Source organism: Octodon degus, unplaced genomic scaffold (genome assembly GCF_000260255.1).
Source record: "Octodon degus isolate 3935 unplaced genomic scaffold, OctDeg1.0 scaffold00096, whole genome shotgun sequence".
In the NCBI taxonomy this organism is placed as follows: Eukaryota; Metazoa; Chordata; class Mammalia; order Rodentia; family Octodontidae; genus Octodon; species Octodon degus.
Window position 1 is genome coordinate 7,332,347 of NW_004524672.1, and position 18,689 is coordinate 7,351,035.

Below are 18,689 nucleotides of genomic sequence, written 5' to 3' on the forward strand. Positions count from 1 at the left end.
AAAAAAAAAAGAAATAGAATTTACAGGTGAATGTGGCACATTATATATCCTTTTCTGTGAAATACACTTTCTCATCCAAAGATCATAGCAGATTTCTATCTTCTGAAGTTTCAGTTGTTTCCTGAAATTTTGACTCAAGTGATACAAGCAGCTGGCGAAGTATACCAGGACCTGCTCTCCTGGGCTTTCCAGGGAATGGGCCTACCACAGTAGTTCAAATGGGAGACATTGATGTGTTTCCGTAGATTCAGTGCTAGCTGATAGTTCTTGAATGACCTCATTAAGGTGGAAGAAGAGTTTGTGTGAATATGTACATACTGCAATGCACACACAGGTCTGCTCTAAATCCTCAGGTAATTCACCAAGTATTTTCTCTAAACTATTCAGGAATTAAACTCTTGTGTAAAGTACAGGAAGGATGAATTAAGATATCTAGAATTACTAGAGTTTTCTTTCATGCTTGGGATATTACTATTCTTGAACATTACAGTCACTTGGTTTCTTGAGCTAGGGTACAGTTCATTTGTAGGAGACATTCTCCCCCCTGAGAAAAGCACATATGTGTTTGATTAAAGAAAATTAAGATCTCCTTTGTGATATCAGATAGGATAAGCTGTTTTATGGTAGGCTATGGTATAATAGTCCTTTGCACCTGCTATATTCTGGCTATAGTTTCTTTTGGGTTTCATACTGTCAAACTCCTGCCAAGCGAATAGAAGTTGACATTCCACTAGAAAATAATAATTATCCACTGTAACGCTTTTCGCAGTACCCACTGTGTGATGCAGAAAGTAGTTCACACCTTTGAATGGAATGGATGCTCTTTTAATTTATCCATGGTGGCGAGAGGTACCCTGCATGTCTCAGTCAAAGCAGTGGGAAACTCAGGAAATCTGCTATCGTACTTCATGCATTGGTTTTCTTCCTTAGTCAGTGCAAATATTGAGTATCTTGGGCTTTGAAAGCCAGGGCTTGCTACAAAGTCTCCACAGATATGTTCATCATGAGATCCTGGACCAAGTTGTTTATACAGGCTTGGGGTACATTTAAAATCCCTAGAATCATGTTCAAGATTGTGAGGGCACCCTACAGCATCTTACTGGATCTTTTCACCTTTTTTCTGGAGCATTGGCTAGCACACCATGGTCTGGAAGGCTAATTTCAACTGCTGTCCATTTTTGCAAAGTTTCCTTGGAACACAGCCATACTCACTGGTTCAGGTATTATCTGTAGCTGCTTAAGGTACGATGGCAGAGTTGAGTAGTTGCTACTGAGACCATATGGCCTATAAAGTCTAAAATATTCTGCTATCTGGTAGTAAAATTTCCTTATAGAGAATGTATGCTGATGACTGATCCATTCATAAATCAAGGAGTTTTACATTTTACTGTTGTTTCTGGTAATACAGTTACTATTTGTATCACTGAATTATATGGGAAATTCTGAGGGCATTCTCAACTTGGAAACTTAAGCAGCTTGACATACAGACCCCATTCTTGCGGCCTGCAGAGTGAGAAAGTCCTGCACCTAAATGTGAATGCTGTGGGAGATTTAGAAATACAATCCAAAATGAACAGAAAGAATATTTTTCTCCTGAAATGTGCTTCAATATTTGATTGATTTGTATTTTAAAACACCTTAATTTTGGTGATAAACATAAAATTGGAAGAGAAATACATAGCTCCATAAAGGGTAATAAGGAAAATGCCAACCTTCCTTTTGAGCTGTTAGAAATAATTTTCTTTGGTAAGAATGTTTTTCCTAGCATCATGCCTAAGTAAACTGTCACCTGAAACCAGAGTGGAGAAAGCAAAATTGTAGTAGTTGGTCGTAACTTCGTAACTTGGCAAAACCTTAATTGATGGAGCCCACATTTTACCATCCCAGGTGTAGGTGATCATCTAGTAAAACAGGACAAAGTAGGGGCCTGTCCTTCTATCTAGTACAGGTGTCTCTGTATTGCTTTCTCCCGTAGGCTCTTCTTCCTTCCCTCTAATCTTCCCTCCTCCTTCTACTATCCAGGAATTGATCAGGGAAGCAAAGTATAAAAATGAATCAATGAATTCTCTGTATCTCTCTGTCTGTCTGTCTGTCTGTCTGTCTGTCTGTCTGTCTGTCTGTCTGTCTGTCTCTCCCTCTCCCTCTACCCCCACAAACCACACAGAAAAAGTAACCAGCAACTTTTGCTACTGCTTTTTCTAGTAAGAAGAGCTTGAATGAAACTACTTATACTCAGACCATCTTTTATAGACTTTTTTTTGGTGGAGCCAGGGGTTGAACTGAGGCCCTTGCGCTTGCTAGGGAAGCACTTATTCCACTGAGCCATCTCCCCAGCCCCCCATCTTTTATAGACTTAATGCTATTAAAATTTATGCAAAAATCTGACCATTACAGATTTAACTCAGAGAAGTCTGCATTAACTCACACATTTCAGAGTACTATAGGTGAGTAGGTATCAAGATGTACTATAGGACTTCATTCTTTTTCTATTGATTGATTCCTTCATTTATGGACAGGTCCATCATTTACTGGATTTTGTCTAAGCTGGACACTGGGAAAAGATGAAAACGTTAATTCTCTTGAAGAGCACATAGACCAGAGGTAGAAACAGATATGGACTCAGTGCCTTAATTAGCAGGTTCCTTAAGGTGTCACAAACAAAGCAGGATGTAGAAATAAGAAACAGATATGCAGCAGTGCTATACCCAGGGTATGCTGACAGGTTATATTCAGGCTAGTAGTGGCTAGATTTGTTTGTTTGATACAAGGTCTTGGGCATGGTATTTAGTACCGGGGATTGAATTTCGGGCCTTGAACTTAAGGCCTTGCACTTGCCAGGCAGGTGCTTATGCCGCCAAGCTATCTCTCCAGCCCCAGTAGTGGGTAGATTTGAAAAGCATAAAACTTTGGTCTCCAAAACACTTCATGATGTTAATGTGTTATCAGCAGGCATGGAGACTAGAAAATCAGACCAACTCATAAAGTGATCTCTGTATTACAAACCTTATAAAACTGTCTCGCAATGTCTGGTGGGATTGGCTCCAGAAGCCCCATAGATGGCAAAACCCAGGGATGCTCAAATTCCTTAAAAGGCTATAGTATTTGCGCATAACCTACATCCATCTTCCATTCCCTTAAAATCATCTGTACGTTACTCACAGGACCTAATTCATGCAAGTGCTAGGTCAGTAGGTACACTACATTGTTTAGACAATAGTGGCAGGAAAGTAGTTTGTGCATGTTGAGTACAGGTGCATGCGGGGGGCTGGCTCAGCCCACCCTGAGGGTGGGGCTGGCACAGCATGTGGTGCCGGGGCTGGAATCATGGACCGTGCACAGGCCTAAGCTTGCTTAAGCAGGCACTTGAGACCGCTGAGCTATCTCGCCAACCCACAGGTGCAATTTTTGAAGTAATACTTTGAACGAACTGGTTCAGCTCATGGGCCTGGAATCCCTGGATACAGAGGCCCTACTGCAGCTGAACTGGAAACTCACTGGCAGGTGGGTGTACTGTGGAAGAGAAAGGCAGCCGCTGTGCCACACATGGAACTCTCCTAAGTATCCAGACACCGTACTGATAAAAGTGGAAGAGAAAATCATCCAAGAGTTAAGGGCGTTGCCCCTAGAAGCTTGGTTGGAGGAGCTCATGTGAGAATGCCTGTTTGCTCTTTTTTTTAGTCATTGCTGCAGCTAATTGTTTTAAGGTGCTGCTGTTAATTATAACTCTTGGCACAGTGTGGCTTTGGGCTGTATTCAAATCCATGGTTTTTTTTTTTTTTTTTTTTTTTTTTTTTTTTTGGTTTTTTTTTTTTTTTTTTTTTTCTTATTTTCTCCAGAACACCACATTTTTCTTTTCTGGGGCAGAGATGGGTTCTCATTCTAAATGAGACGCACACTTGTTACATATTTATCATCTTTTAATTGGCAAGAGTTAAAGAAACCACAATCCCCCAAACACAATGCAATGTCTATGATGGTATGAATTTGTAAAGCGTGGGTCTTTTTCCCAGTCTTTGCAGGCTACAAACCCGAAAATGTAATCACACAGGGTGGGCATTTCTTATTTCTTGTTCTCTGTCACATGACCTTGTCCTAGCTCACTTTCTAGGCTCCTGGCCTGCTCTCCTGTAGCCTTCATTTTCTATGAGAGCAAAGCATAAACATATAAACTTATCCTGTTGTCAGTCTTCCCTTGAGCCTTTACCCTCAAGGATTCCTTTAAGCATTGCTGCCGAGGTAGGAAGACTGTTCCAGGCCAGTGCTTGTGTCTGGAGCAAAACCTTTCAGCGTCTTTGTGTTTTGTTTTCCAAGTGGCGGTGTTAGATCTTGGGGTCCTGCGACCGCTTAGTTTTCTGCTCCATTTCTTCTCTGTTTAGATACTGCTGTGCCACATCCTACATACTAATTACTGACTTTTTGCCTGTGCCATGCTTGATTCATTGTGTCACATTTTCCCATGTGAAAGTGGACCGTCTTCCCATTGGCAAGCCGGTTAATGGATTTCAGAGTCACTCTCACTTAACCCAGGAAGTCACAGGAAAATAAGAACCAGTGGCTGACCCACTTTAGCAGCTAACCCATGGCCAGCATCAGTTACAGATGGATGATGGGCATCACCATGGTTACAAGCATGACAATGTGAACAGGCTTGAACACAGGCAGTCTTGTTTCCTGACTTTAAACCTCAGAGGTAGAGTAGAAATAGTTCAGGATGGGGACAGTCCTTTTGGGTATCAGTTAAATTCTGTTACAAATTAGGATACATGAACTTTCAATAGTATTGCATCCTCTTTTCATATCTCAGGTCCCTCAGTTTTAAAAATGAGGAGATTGGACCAAAGATGTTAACATCCTTTGTGGGTCAAGAGTTTGTGATTTTAAATATCTGTTCATTTACTCAGAAGCCATTTATTTACCCTTGTTATATTGAAGCCATTGTCCTAAGGCCCATATGTATGATCCTGAAATCTAAACAAGGAAAAAATTTTTATTTTCTCTCTGAGGACCTTAGTGAGGTAGGCTTCTATTTAACACACATATTACAATATTTTGTTAAACTTTTTTTAAAAGGTTTTCTCTTAAGATACACAGGATACAGAACCAATCTTAGTGCTAAGAGAAGTTGCTGGTAATTAGTCTCAGGGGATATTGGAACAAACCTGCTTACCTTGTTTAAATAAAGTCTTCAGTTAAGCTGTGTGAGTGAGGATTTCCCATATGAAATGGTGTCACCAAAGTGCTCTGCTCCCTTTTATCACTGTGAAGTAACTGATACATGTCGAATATGATTCCTTCTTCATAGGTTACCTGCCCCAGTTCTCTCTCAATGAGTACTTTAGAACCATGTGTTGCACTGCAGTTGACTAGATAAACTATCAAGTTTAGGCAAGGCCCTGGTTAAAGTTCTTTTGCCTGGGGAATATGTATAATTTCTCTCATAGCAGTCCTCTTAACTATTTGAGCATTACTGTGGATATAGTGATCGAGAAAGTACAAATTTTTACTGAAGCTTATTTTGGCTCTTCACTTGGAAGTTCAAAATGGGAAGAATCTCTTTGCATTGCCAACTGTCACATTGTTGAAATGTTTTTTTTATTAGAGTGTTACAGGTATCCTTCAAACTGGCTTAGACCAAGAAAATTTCCTCTTTCTTCTCCCAGACTGATTCTTCCACTTGATAGCAATTTAGGCCACAGGCTCTTAGTGTATAAAAGATTTATAATGTTATCTTATTATTTTTAAATGAACCATGATGCTATTAGTGATTAGTTGTTGTATTTTGTGATAATCACCACCATCATTCGCATTTTGGACACCCTGACATCAGTGAGAATAGGCGTTTTTATGAATAGTCTGGTGCAGCCCTCATCAGTTGAAGGGCAGAAGGCCATATCTGGGCTCCTGAAACCCCTTGCCTAGTGCTGGGATCTCAACATCTGTATCTCTGACATTTCTCCCACTATGCTACAGCAGTTCCCATTAGTTACCTATAAACAATGCAACCCTCAACATGCATGTTGAACTGTAGAGGTACATTTATTTGTACACTTCTGTTCATTTAATTCTTTTCTCTCATTGCTGAGACAAAATACTCAGCACAAAGTTAAAGGGGGAAAGGTTTATTTCACTCACAGTTTGTAGAGATTTCAGTCTATAACAGGCTGGTACCAAGGCAGAGTGGCGCGTGGAAGCGGGGCAACAGTTCATAGCAGTGGCAGACAGGAAAATCAACCAGAGCAGAAGGGGGAAGCCAGCTTCTTTCTACTTCTGTCTGATCTGGACTGCTGTTTTGGGGCAGTGCCAGTTCAATCAGTGGACAAAGTGGCAATCACTGACTCTTAATCCCACCACCCTGAATGCCAGCATCGCACTATGAATTACTCACAGACTGCATATTCAGCTTCCTCTGAAAAAACCTCCCCGCTGACTGCAGAAAGCCTTGGGGGGACATCCAGGCCAAAACCATAACATTTGCTATCACCAACATGTTGTACTTATGCATCATAATTCGTTTTCCAAAGAGGTCTGTAACTGTTAATTTATGAGAGTCCCACAGTAGTGCTGGGAGCCGGAATAACATTTGTATATCCATTTTTCAGAAGATAAGATAGAGATTGCATAAATTATTTATTTTCCTGCCCATAGAGAAGGATCCCTGGGTGTGGAGTCCATTGCTTTAGAGTTGCTTCATGTGTCTGGGTGAAGCTGATGCTGGGCTCGTGTGTACAAGACTGAGAGGAGCATCGACATCAGCAGCCTTCTATCGTATATTTATATTGTTATTTCAGGTCTTTTATTGCTGCCTTCTTTGCTTTTTGCTTTCTTTGCCAAGTGGGCCCATCTTGCTTCCTAGAGCTGCAGAGAATAATAGAGACTCTGAGAGCTTCCAGAGGGATATTTCAGTTCTGGGTGTGATGATACGTTCTTTTCTCCCCAGGCCCACCGTCTGCTCCCCTCAACTTGATTTCAAATGTCAACGAGACATCAGTAAACTTGGAATGGAGCAGTCCCCAGAGCACAGGTGGCCGCCAGGACATTTCGTACAACGTGGTCTGCAAGAAGTGTGGAGCTGGTGACCCCAGCAAGTGCCGACCCTGCGGAAGTGGGGTGCACTACACCCCGCAGCAGAATGGCCTGAGAACAACGAAAGTCTCCATCACCGACCTCCTTGCACACACCAACTACACCTTTGAGATCTGGGCCGTGAATGGAGTCTCCAAGTATAATCCTAGCCCAGACCAATCAGTATCCGTCACTGTCACAACCAACCAAGCAGGTAGGAACCTAGTCCTTTCTATTTCATGATCTGATAGTGTACAGAGAAAGGTTTATGGTGATTGCTAGCAGCATTAATGTTCTGCAGGAGAAATGGCACCAGTGATAAACATAGAAATTATGTTGAATGTGAAATATACTTACAAAGACATGTATTCATTCTGCAAATACGACTTTTTTGGGAGGGGGGCAGTAACGGAGCTCTAGTTACACAGAATTCCTGTACCAGAGAGTGGAGGTGAAATCATAAGACAGTATCTGGCTGCAGAAGGGCAAACTCTGGTGAGCTCAGTCCCTCAGAGCTGAGCTTCGTGCCTGCCATGTTAATCACAAAGCTCACGGCTGGTCATCAGAGCTCCTACAGATTGCATAGGACAGTAAGGTTGATGTCTATGAATGCAGAGTTCTGAGCTGGCATTTGCTTGTATGTTCTCACAGATGCGCTTGCAGCTGTAGCTTGGTCTTGTTCTCGAATGTAACATGTTACAAATAACCAACAGGGACATTATTAGAAGCATGATGCAGATACTTGGGTCACTAGCAAAGTGTACCTTGGAACAGTAATTTTGCAGCCGCTTTTATGGTTGGAATCGATCACTGACTTTGGAATAAGGGGATGGCTGATCCACTCCGTGTCTTAATCTTTTCTTTTTTTTTAATACAGAAGACTGGAAAGCATTTCTATTTTTGAAGTTTCTCCTGAGTTAATCACAGAGCTATCACAAAATTTTGAATGTCAAATATTTTTACAATCTGGCTTTTGAGGTTCTGCTTCCTGATCTTCTCATCTATATTTATTTCCCGAAAATATTTCCATATTACATGCTTACCATGGCTGGCTCCTTATTATTTTTAATGTGAGAGAGGGAGAGATAGAGACAGAGACAGAGACAGAGACACAAAGAGAGAGAGAGAGACAGAGATAGAGAGGGATGGGGAGAGATAGAGACAGAGAGAAACAGCACACACCGGTTTATCCTTTTGTGATGCTCTTTAGTTCAGGCTGGACTTGAACTCACTTTGTAGCCCAGGCTGGCCTTAAACTCACTAGAGAGATCCTCCTGCCTCAGCCTCCAAGTGTTGGGATTATATACATGTGCCACCACACCCTGCTTTGACACTTCATTCTTAAGGAATATTTTAGTAAATGTACTGGAGTTAAGGAAAATACCTGTACTAATTGATGCATATTGAAAAGGATTCCCTAGACCCATGCAAAGTAATTATTTCTTGATTTTTCTATTGAATTTTGTACAATAAAAAAAATTTCTTTTTGAAGTGAAGACTTGAAGAATATTCTGAACAGGGCCTGGAAGAGCAGATTTTACTAAGGAATTTTCAGCTATACAACACGAAGCAGTTGTTCCCCATGTATAGCGTGAGCAGATCATTTGTCTTTTGTCTTTTAATTTTGCACTTTTAAATTATGAAAACTGTCAGTGATCATTAGTTTTATTGTTTTCTACAAAGACAAGATTAACTTAGTAGCCTTTTGTTTTTTAAACAGTTTGGCAAGCAAGCAACAGTTGCCACCCTTGTATCAGTGCCCAATGGAGACAACACACACACACACACACACACACACCCCTCCCTGGACCTTGCATTGGTGCTTCTGCTGTCAGAGTTGGAAGGATCCCTTGTGGTTCAGGACTGTTTGTGTATCTCTGGAGCATGTAGTTTATGACCTAGTCAGTGTTCTCATATTCAGCCCCTTAAACGTTTTTGACTATCCTCAAACATCCAAGAACATTGTCTCCTAATGCAATGAAAACTAGGATTGGAACTGTGGAGGATTTTGCTATGCAACGTGACCTCTGGTCATTCTGTCTCTGGTCATCCTGTGTGGCAGCAGAAAGCCCTTGGGAGATGGGCTGAACAGAGGCTTTGCTCCCACAGATTTTAGGTGGAAGCTTCCATGATTCTTTATGTACTTAAGACTCAAGTCAAGAGATTATATCCACCTGTGCCAGGCAGGCAGGTCCCGAGAGCAGAGAAGACACTCTAAACATCCTCTAAAAGAAGATTTGCAAAAACATTCCTAGAGAAGCAAGAAGAAAAAGAAAAAGAGAGAAGTTAAGGATGCTATTAAAAATATAGTAGATCTAGCAGAAAAGCAGACAGGTAATTCCTTTGACAAAATGACTTTTTCCCTCTCTGCTGTGGAGTGCCCACCTACTGGGAGGTTTGCTGATTAGGACAAAATTTCTTCTCCTTATTTTAATTTTTGTGAAGGGTAATGCTGGGAAGCTGCACAAAATTAAAAATAAATCTTTCAATAAGGAGATCTCCTGTGTGGCCAGACAGAAAGCTTCTCACTTAGCAGAGAATTATACGTGTGCACAGTGCTGCTTCATTTTCCATTCCGTAATTCGAAGTTCACAAATTCAAAATCACTGGAACAGTTATCTTTGATTAACAAACCCTTTCTTCATAATAATACAAATTAATAATGTAGGCTAAAATTCTGGGTGAACGCAGCAACCATAAACTCTTATCAAGGCTCCCCTAAGTATATTTACATAAACACAATTATGTTCTAATTGCGGTTGTTCCTGTCATTCCATTACATTAAATTCCTTAAGGACCTCTATTGGCGATGATGTCTCATACGTAGAATTAATGAATGTTAGCAGCGAGGACCTGGAGGGCAAAGAGGGTCATGGTTCTTTTCTACCTTTGCTCTGTGTTTGTGAAGTTTTTTCTCTCCTCCATAATATATTAAAACACAGAACCATATGCACAAATCCTCCAAGGAGTTTTCTTCCTGTGGTCACCACTATGAAGACTGGAAGAGGTGAGCTCTACATCTGAAAGTGAAGTGATCCCACCAGAGACCCTGAAGAACTCTCCTACAAAAACTTTCCTTCAAAATTATGAGTTAATTCATTGTATTGAGCTTGGAATTCTTCCTATTCCTATCCCATACCAACCTGTATGAGTGTCTGCGCAGTAGAGATTCAAGTTTCATAGGGCTTTGGTCATCCAGTGGCAGAAACTGAAGTGAACAGGCGTGTGTTCTTGGCTGTGGAAACCATTCTTAGGCAGTTCTTCTCTTGAGGAGGCAGTAGCACTCCTTCGCTCCCCTCGTAGGCGCTGTGGCCACTCATTCACGTAGAAGACACAGAAGATCGGGGTACCTGTCACCTTCATTGCTGATAAGTGGATTGAGGATTGTGATCTTTGTGTCTGTGGCCCTGAAGTCTTCTTTAAGTGACCCTTGGGACCCAGTTGCTGGCACCAGAGTCCTTGCAAGGACAAAGCTTGCCCTGCTGGTGTGGTGAGCTGGGTGTTCTACACAGGTCAGAAGGCAGACGTGAGCAAAGCAGGCTAAGCTGGGGATGTCACAAGTGTGATGGAAAATACGACAAATATCTAAATTTTTAAAAAATTTATTACTGTAAAATACACATTGCTGTGAATCCCCCTAGCTGTGCCTCTCCCACTAAATAAATTCACTTCTCCCATTATTCTTGCACCTCTCTGAAGTAGTTTTAGAAGCTTTCTGCATGTCTTTGCATTGTTGTGGCTATCTTGAGGTCCTGAATTGATTCAAGACTCTCATTTTTACTTGGGGAAGATAAAGAAGGTGCACAATGCCAAGTCTAGGGAATAAAGTGGTGGAGAGCAAACTGTAACGTTTTTAGCAGCCTGTGTTTTATTGAACTGAACTTAGCAACAGCATTCACCCTATTTTTGATCATGCCTCAGAGACACAAACACAAAAGAGAACTTCCAGCAGTGCCTTAAAAAAAGAGTCAAGAATACTGGGTGTGCTTGAAGTGGGGGGAGGGCGTTAAGAAAGAGTAACGGCAATATCATTCACTGTAGTACTCTGTTTTTTTTTTAAATTAAACATACACTATGCGCCATTCTGATGACATCTTGTAGTACTTTGTCGGATTCTCTGCTGGGGCGTCACACCTCCCCCAACTCCCATGCCAGTGAGGGAGAAGGGAGAAGAGATAAGACGGAGGGGGCTGTCTCTAGCTGAAGTTACTACAACGCGAGAAACCCTGAGACGGAAGCTCTTCCCTCGCTCCCTGTCCTTCATTACAGGCAAAAGGAACAAAATGAGACCCAACCTCACCTGCATCTTCCTCTGTAGCAACTTTTGTATCTTTTGTTTAAGAGGAGACAATCCTGATGTTTATGAAACATGGCCAAGCCAGGGCCTGGGAGGATTGTTTTCCGGATGGCTTTGCTTCTTCCGGGTACTTTTCCTTAAGCGGACCATCATAGGCAAATGAGTGCAGCATGTGTTCCTCTGAAAGCGAAATCCTGTGTAAAGGAAACAAGCTTTTCTGGCCAAGCAGCAGAACTGTGAATATTTTCCCCCACAAAGCTGTGACAGCAGCCAGCTTTCATTTACTGAGGTGTTTTTCACCACACATCACTCAGGTGCCGCGGCTTGGACTTGCAGCCATGAGACCAGCTCATTCCCCTGAAGCGCTTGTTTTCAGTCGTCATGAGTCTCTCCTCTGAGTAATGATCCCTGCTAGCCCCAAACTGCACCCTCAGGAAGTATCCATTTTGGATTTTCATTTTGTCTGTGACAGTGTTCTAGATACTTTCTAACAGGAGAGACCTGATCATCGCTCTCTAGTGCAGTGACAGTGTCCTCATGACAGAGTGTCGTAGTCACTTTCCTATTCCAGAGACACCTTAGCTGATGCTTACAACTTAAAGGAGGAGAGGTTTCTTTTGGGTCTGGTTTGCAGTCAGTCCATGGTTAGCTGGCTCTGCAAAGCCATGAATCTGGTGGAGGAAAGTTGCTTTAAGAAGCAGAGAGAGCAGGCCCAGGGAGATGGCTCAGTAGAAAAAGCTCTTGCCTGCCAAGCGCAAGGGCCTGAGTTCAATCCTCAGTTCCAAAAGAAGCAGAGTGAGGAGAGGGCTGGAGCTGGGAACGTAGAGATGCACCCGCCAGGTCCTTGCTACCTCTGCCAGTCAGTCCTTCTCCTGACAGTGACTTTTGCTTTCGGTTCATCTAGTGGCACCTGCCAAAAACCCAACATGTGAAGACATGAAGCTTCTGGAGGCATCATAGGTGGAAACTGTCACGCAAGATGTGTAATACTGCATTTGGAGAAAGTCTAGTGTTTGATCATTTAATTATTTAAACCATGTTCGTCTCTAAGATCTTTGGCAATTCTAAAATTCTAGGAGTACAAATATACAACCACGGCTATAAGCACGGAGCTTGTAGAGCTCAAGCATAATGACCAGAAATGAACATTAAAAGGCAATTTCAAGCATGAAAATATTTTCAAAAATACCCCAGCAGAATTATCAGAATTCGTCTGAGTTCTGCATCTCTCCATTCCCTCAACTTTCCAAGATAATTATTTTGAATGGAAAACCCTAGGGAAGTTCCATGCCTGAGATAGTGGCTCTCGGGTGGTTTCTGCATCTAATCCCTACAAGGTTCAGCAGCATCTAAGTGCATTTCATGTTTTAGGCAATGTCAGTTTTGATGCTGCTGTATGTAGGCAACAGAGCTCAGGGGTACTGCTAAATATCCTACAATGGACCCAGTCTTGCACTTTGACGAGTTCTCAGGTGTAAGGTGCCCTATGTGCCAAGACTGAGGAACGATCTTGTAGTGACGTGAAGACTGTGAGCCCCATAAACGCTCTGTGGACAACCAGTGATTTTCTGGTTTGGCTGTGACTCACAGCCAGGGTAGCCTCTACGTTTGTCCTGCCTCTCACCGAGAGCACAGTGCGCTGTTCTGGGAGGACAGACAGCTCTAAAGGGCCCTCTTGGGCCTCTGCCGAGCCCTTTCCAGTTGCTTTGCCATCACAGGAACTGGTGGTGCTTGTTAAACCAGCATTGTTCTAGGATTAGACAATTACGAAATCTACAAGGAAAATGAAACCACCCCAGTAATAAAGTGGCATTACATTCGATACAGCATGTAGTAGCAGATATTCACTATCTGTTTGTTGATTAACACATGTATTTACAGTAAAAACAAACCAGTGTTGTCAAGTAGTGCTAAATTTAATGAAACCAAAATAATGAACATAGAAAAGAAAATAACTAAGCACAAGAGGCACACTGTCTTTTATTCCTCAACTGGTAAGTTCCCATTCTCTTGCTCTGCCATCTTTTAATTAGACATATTATGTTATTTGAGTGGGATAATGGGGAACAGTGGGAATTCTCATCCCCACTGGGTATAATTGCTACCTGTCTTCAAGACAGTAAGAGGAAAACGTCAAGGAAATGGTGGGAGAAAGGGAGAAATCTTAGAGCAGTTGGGTTAGGTAATGTGCTGGAGGCTGGGTGAAGTCAGGTTTTATGAGGTCTGAAGATTACGTAATTTTTATCTGGTTATGGTTGAAAAAAAAAAAAACCCTACAAAACTATAAACATACATTTAGAGACGATGCTTTAGAAAGGGCCCCTGTAAACATCCTTAGCTTCAGTGTGCTAAATTCTCCTCCTACCCAGGTTAAAACGCAGTTGTCAGATAAGGCAAGTGTTGTATAATGACAGTGGAGTGGAATGAAATCAGAAGAAAGAATAGATATTAGGAGGCCCAGTATGGCCTGATGTGAAGGACACTGAAAAATCAGGTCACGAATAGAGGGTGATCTTGGCCTATTTTCAGGTGCCATGCTGAACAGGACTGGAAATATGGTTTCAAGTCAAAAGGAACATCAGAGAAAACATACTTGTCAATAATTAAGAATCATCGGAATGCCAAACTCAAGTGATCAAATAAGATAGGATTGGGACCAAGACTTTTTTTTTATAAGCTTGAAAAGAAAGGAAGAAAAATAAGATATGTTGGTATTTGCGAAGCACAAATGTACTCTGTGTGTGTGTGTGTGTGTGTGTGTGTGTGTGTGTCCTTGAACAGATTTGGAAAACTATGGCTCAAGGACCAAATCCAACATGCTTTTCTATTGCTGTTTGGAGGCATGATAATTGTATTTCTGAAGGGCTAAAAGTCATCAAAAGATAGAAATATACCATGACTTTCAGAGGTTATATAAAACTTAAAATACAATATTTCTGAGTCAAGCTTTATTGTACCAAAGTGGACTCATTTGTTGATAATCTAAGAGGGCTTTCCCACCCCAGAGGGACAGTTTGTAGCTGCAGCTGAGAGGCCCACGGGACGAACATCATTAATGATCTTGCTCTCTGCAGAAAGAGTTAGCTGGTCTCTGACTTCCCATATTGCCTGAAGGCCGGGGGCCAATCAGAAGGTTGAGAGGATGTCGCAATCCTGGTGTCATTTGCAGTAACGGTGCTGCAGGCAAAGGATGTGGTGGATTAGCCCTTGGTTAATCTCATGTTTGAAGCCATTTTATATCTGGCAAGACACGTTATTTGTTAGTTGTTTTGATTATGTTAAAAAATTTTAATGAAAGCAATTAGGATTTCAAACATGCTTTGCCTTTTTGAACCACAAATCCTTTTCCCATTGACACAGGTTTGAACAGATCATGTAGAAACATGCTCTGATACGGTGCTGTCCTGATTCTCTTTAAAGTCTATGTTCTTAGCACTTTGGGACTCAGACACTGGTAGACAATTTTCTCCTTAAATAATCATATGCTCTGCTTTTTTATATTACCCTCTCACTGAGATGATTTCCTGTTTGCTTTGATCCCCAGTAAATTATGTTATTTTTCTTTACCCTAAGAAATTTTAAGAACAAACAGTAGAATTAGGGAAATCTATGTAATGGACGATTCTTTCTGAAGTCACATTTTTTTAAATCCTTCGGACAGAATGTCAAGCAATCCTGTTGAGAGAGTTTTGCTGAACTATCTTTTCTGAATCTTCAGTTGTTGGTACGCAATTGTTAAGATACGGAAAATGGCAGCCTGCTGGAGATCTTTCTGTACCAACGTAATCATAACCCCCAGCATCCTCACAGTAGATGCTAGAGGAGCCATGCTGTGGTTTACTCAACAACAGCTCTGGTCCAGCGATGGGCTGCCAGTGTAGTTGATAGAGTCTATGCAGTGCACAGTTTAAAACCATGAAATACAACCTTTTCAAAAAGGAAAACTACCTCTTGAGTTTAACTGAGCATGAATGCACTTTAGCTTCTGCAGAACACCGTTGCCATCACTGTACTTCATAAGCATACTCACCAATCTTGATCATAAGCAGACACTCAAAGGCACAGCTATCCCCATTGGGCATCAGGTTTTGTGTTCAGGGTGAGCACTACAAACCCATTCCTGAAGGACCTACTACTGAATTACCCCAAGGTTGACTGAGCACCAGAGACAAATGTTTAGTCATTTGATCCTTGTAGTAATAACTGTACATAAGTTGCATTTTTAAAGAGATGTAAATATTTAACTCCAAGAAAGTGCAGGTTTTATTTATACTCTCAGGGCTGAGAACAGTACTTCTCCGCACTCCTTTTCCTTCATTCCTACATAACTATACTCACTCCCCAGCATGCACTGGGCTTTCTAATTATGATTCCCTTTTCATGTCTCAGTATTGCATTTGTTACAGCAGCACCACTGCCAGCTTGGACACTCTCTGGAGAAGCCATCAGGAGATTAGGAAAATAAGTGTCTGCCTTAGATTAGTACTAAACTACACAGGAGCAGTGAAGGCCTTATTTAGGTAGGCATCTCAATTATCTTGTTGTCCTTCCATGGGGCGGAATTAGGCATTATCTCCTCAGGGTGGCCGAGACAAAGTCCGGAGCAGGTCTGCCATGGAACATCAATGAAAAGATCCAGCAAAACTCTATCAAAGCTGACATTAACACCTTAACTGTTGACTTTGGTTTGCTTGATTTTCTTTCTTCTTTCTTTCTTTCTTTCTTTCTTTCTTTCTTTCTTTCTTTCTTTCTTTCTTTCTTTCTTTCTTTCTTTCTTTCTTTCCAAAACCATAAAAAGCCAAAATCCATTCTGCAGGACTAATCCTGCATTGACAGATCTTATATATTTGCAGAGACTAACTGAAATGTTTGTCTCTTATTACTTTATACAGAGCTTTCCTTGGAATCATGGGTGGACACACAAGTATAGCACATTTTGTATAAATAGCACATCTCAGATAAAGACTAGAGAGTACTCTGCCAAGGTTTACATTTTAATATTTTAAGATGGGTAAACTATAGAGCTACCCATCAGCATTAAAAATATCCCTCTTTGAGATACATAATGGGCTGTCCCTTGGTGTCCACCTTTTTTGAGACCCTTAATACATAAGCACACTTCCTACTTTGCTTACAGTAGAAGTACAGAATGAAAGATTTGGGGAGATCTCCAAAACTGTGGTAATGGGTAAGGAGTGGTAGAGCGAGACATCAGACATCGGTGAGTGCCTTAGCCTGCTGCACACCATGGCTTTCATTGCGCACTGTTGCTAATGCTTTGCTGTCTGGGAAGAGGCTGCCAAGTAGGCACAGCAGAGAAACTACTCATATTAAAATATTAAATCCTTCTAGCACTGTTCTGATATCCATAAGCTCTGAGGAGATGGCCCTCCTCCGAGCCATCTTCTGTGCTTATAAAGCACAAGGTCATTTTCTGAAATGCAATCTCCCTAAAATATTGTATGGGTAAAATTATACAGATTTGAAATAAGTGTTTTGTTGCCATTTCCAGAAGGGGAAGAAAAGGGAGGCAAGAGAAGGGGAAGTTCGGTCCACCTCCTTTTGTTTTCTGCCTTCTGAGTCGTATTCTTTGTACACAAATTTCTCAGGCAGTTTGATCCTTGCATGATGATGATGATGATGATGATGATGATGATGATGATGATTATTGACAAAAGCTATGAGATTAATGATTTTTAAAAGTTCTTATCTGGGAAACTTTTGCCTCTAGTGTCAGCATATAAATAAGATTTAAATATGCAGCTTTACTTCACCATGGGTGCTCGGTAGAGACGGCCGGCAGCAGGCTCACAGCTTGGAGCAAACTTGGGCAGGATCCATCCATTAGAACAAACATTGGAAGGGGGCAGCTCACAATGGCTCCCAGGAGAGTTTGTGTTTGTCTAGATAACGTACTACAAGCAGTAAATCTGCCTCCTGAATCAACTCTTAAGGTTTTTTTTTTTTTTCTTTCTTTCTTGGCATGATGAATGTGTATTTTGGGCATAATCCTTGTGAAGGTGGATGGGACCACAGCCTCATCCATATTTCTTTATTGAAGCAAAGGATGTACATAGAAAGAAAAAAAAAAAAGCCAGAGCTTTGGAATATGCATCCAGCCTAACATGAGTGCTAGCTGGATGTACTTTCTCTGTACATTCCAAGATAAGTAAAGATTTTTGTGTGTGTGTGTGGCTGGCTCAGCCCACCTTCGGGGCAGGGCTGGCACACCATGTGGTGCCAGGCATCAAACCGTGGTCCCTGAGCTTGTTTAAGCATGCCTAAACAAATGCTTTAGACCACTGAGCTATCTCACCAACTAATGGTTTTTTAAGAAGAAATCTGAAAATTGCTGATGATTCTAAATACTGTGGTTGAGTTCTGACAGGCATTCAAGTCCACAGCGCTTCCAAGAAGAACTTGGCTTGGGGAAACTTCTAAAGGAGTGTGCTTTTGAGTCTTGAGAACTCTTGAAGCTCAATCATCTTAGTTATCCCCTATTCGAAACAGAGGTAGGGCCATCAGGGCAGAAGGCAGTAGAGTTCTTGTTGCCTTGAGCAAGAAGAGTGACAGTGGAAGATCCTTCACAGAGGGAGTCAGTGAGGGTCCTCTCATAAGCAGAAACAATGGGCAGAGAATTTTAGTAGCAAGTTGTTCTTATAGTCCTTCATTGTAAACACCAGTGCAGAGAAAGAACTAATTTAGAAGAGGTTCTGAGAGACCAGGAATACACTTAGGAGAACTTCATTAATATAGAAACATGTTGTTATGCAAAGAGATGTCCTTTATGTCACGCTGTTCACTTTTCCCCTAAACTTGGGGTATCAGCCTGAAACTGCACTGTAAGTGCCAGTTAGTTTAAACTCTTACAGGCATTATAAGATCAAGGCAAAAACAGCTGAGCTATTAAATTTTTGAAAAGTTACTAAGGTCAATAAATATCTTCAACTAGATCTGTGTTTAAGAATTCAGGATGACTTCTGTAGTTATAAAAAATAAGCAAGAATCTATTAGGAAAACTAAAACTGTTTTAGTTTGTTGTTGTCTGTAATTACAGATTTACTTACCCACAGCGGGGCTTAGCACGATACCTTTTTGCTTTTACTCTACATCTTCATCCTCTGTTTCAGAACATGCACAGAAAGCCTGCACACATCCACCCCTCGCGTGCCGAGCTCTGCTCATGTTTTTCTTAGAGGCCATGCTGTGCAATTCTTTCTAGGCAAGATGCTGCTCTAGGAATGTCCTTCCAGTATTTGGGGATCAGCTCTAGGATGGAGCCAGATACATTTCACATTTCAGCAAATTGTGCTTAAACAAAGTCTCCTGT

The 18,689-nt window shown here is 41.4% G+C and overlaps 1 protein-coding gene across 1 annotated transcript in view; it reads left to right on the forward strand.

The window, feature by feature from the left end:
• Epha4 (EPH receptor A4) overlaps nucleotides 1–18,689 on the forward strand; it is a 144,948-nt gene that overhangs the window by 77,999 nt on the left and 48,260 nt on the right. The window contains exon 5 of the mRNA XM_004638166.2: nucleotides 6,938–7,276. Coding sequence (XP_004638223.1) covers nucleotides 6,938–7,276 — 339 coding nt within the window. The remainder of the gene's footprint in view (nucleotides 1–6,937; nucleotides 7,277–18,689) is intronic.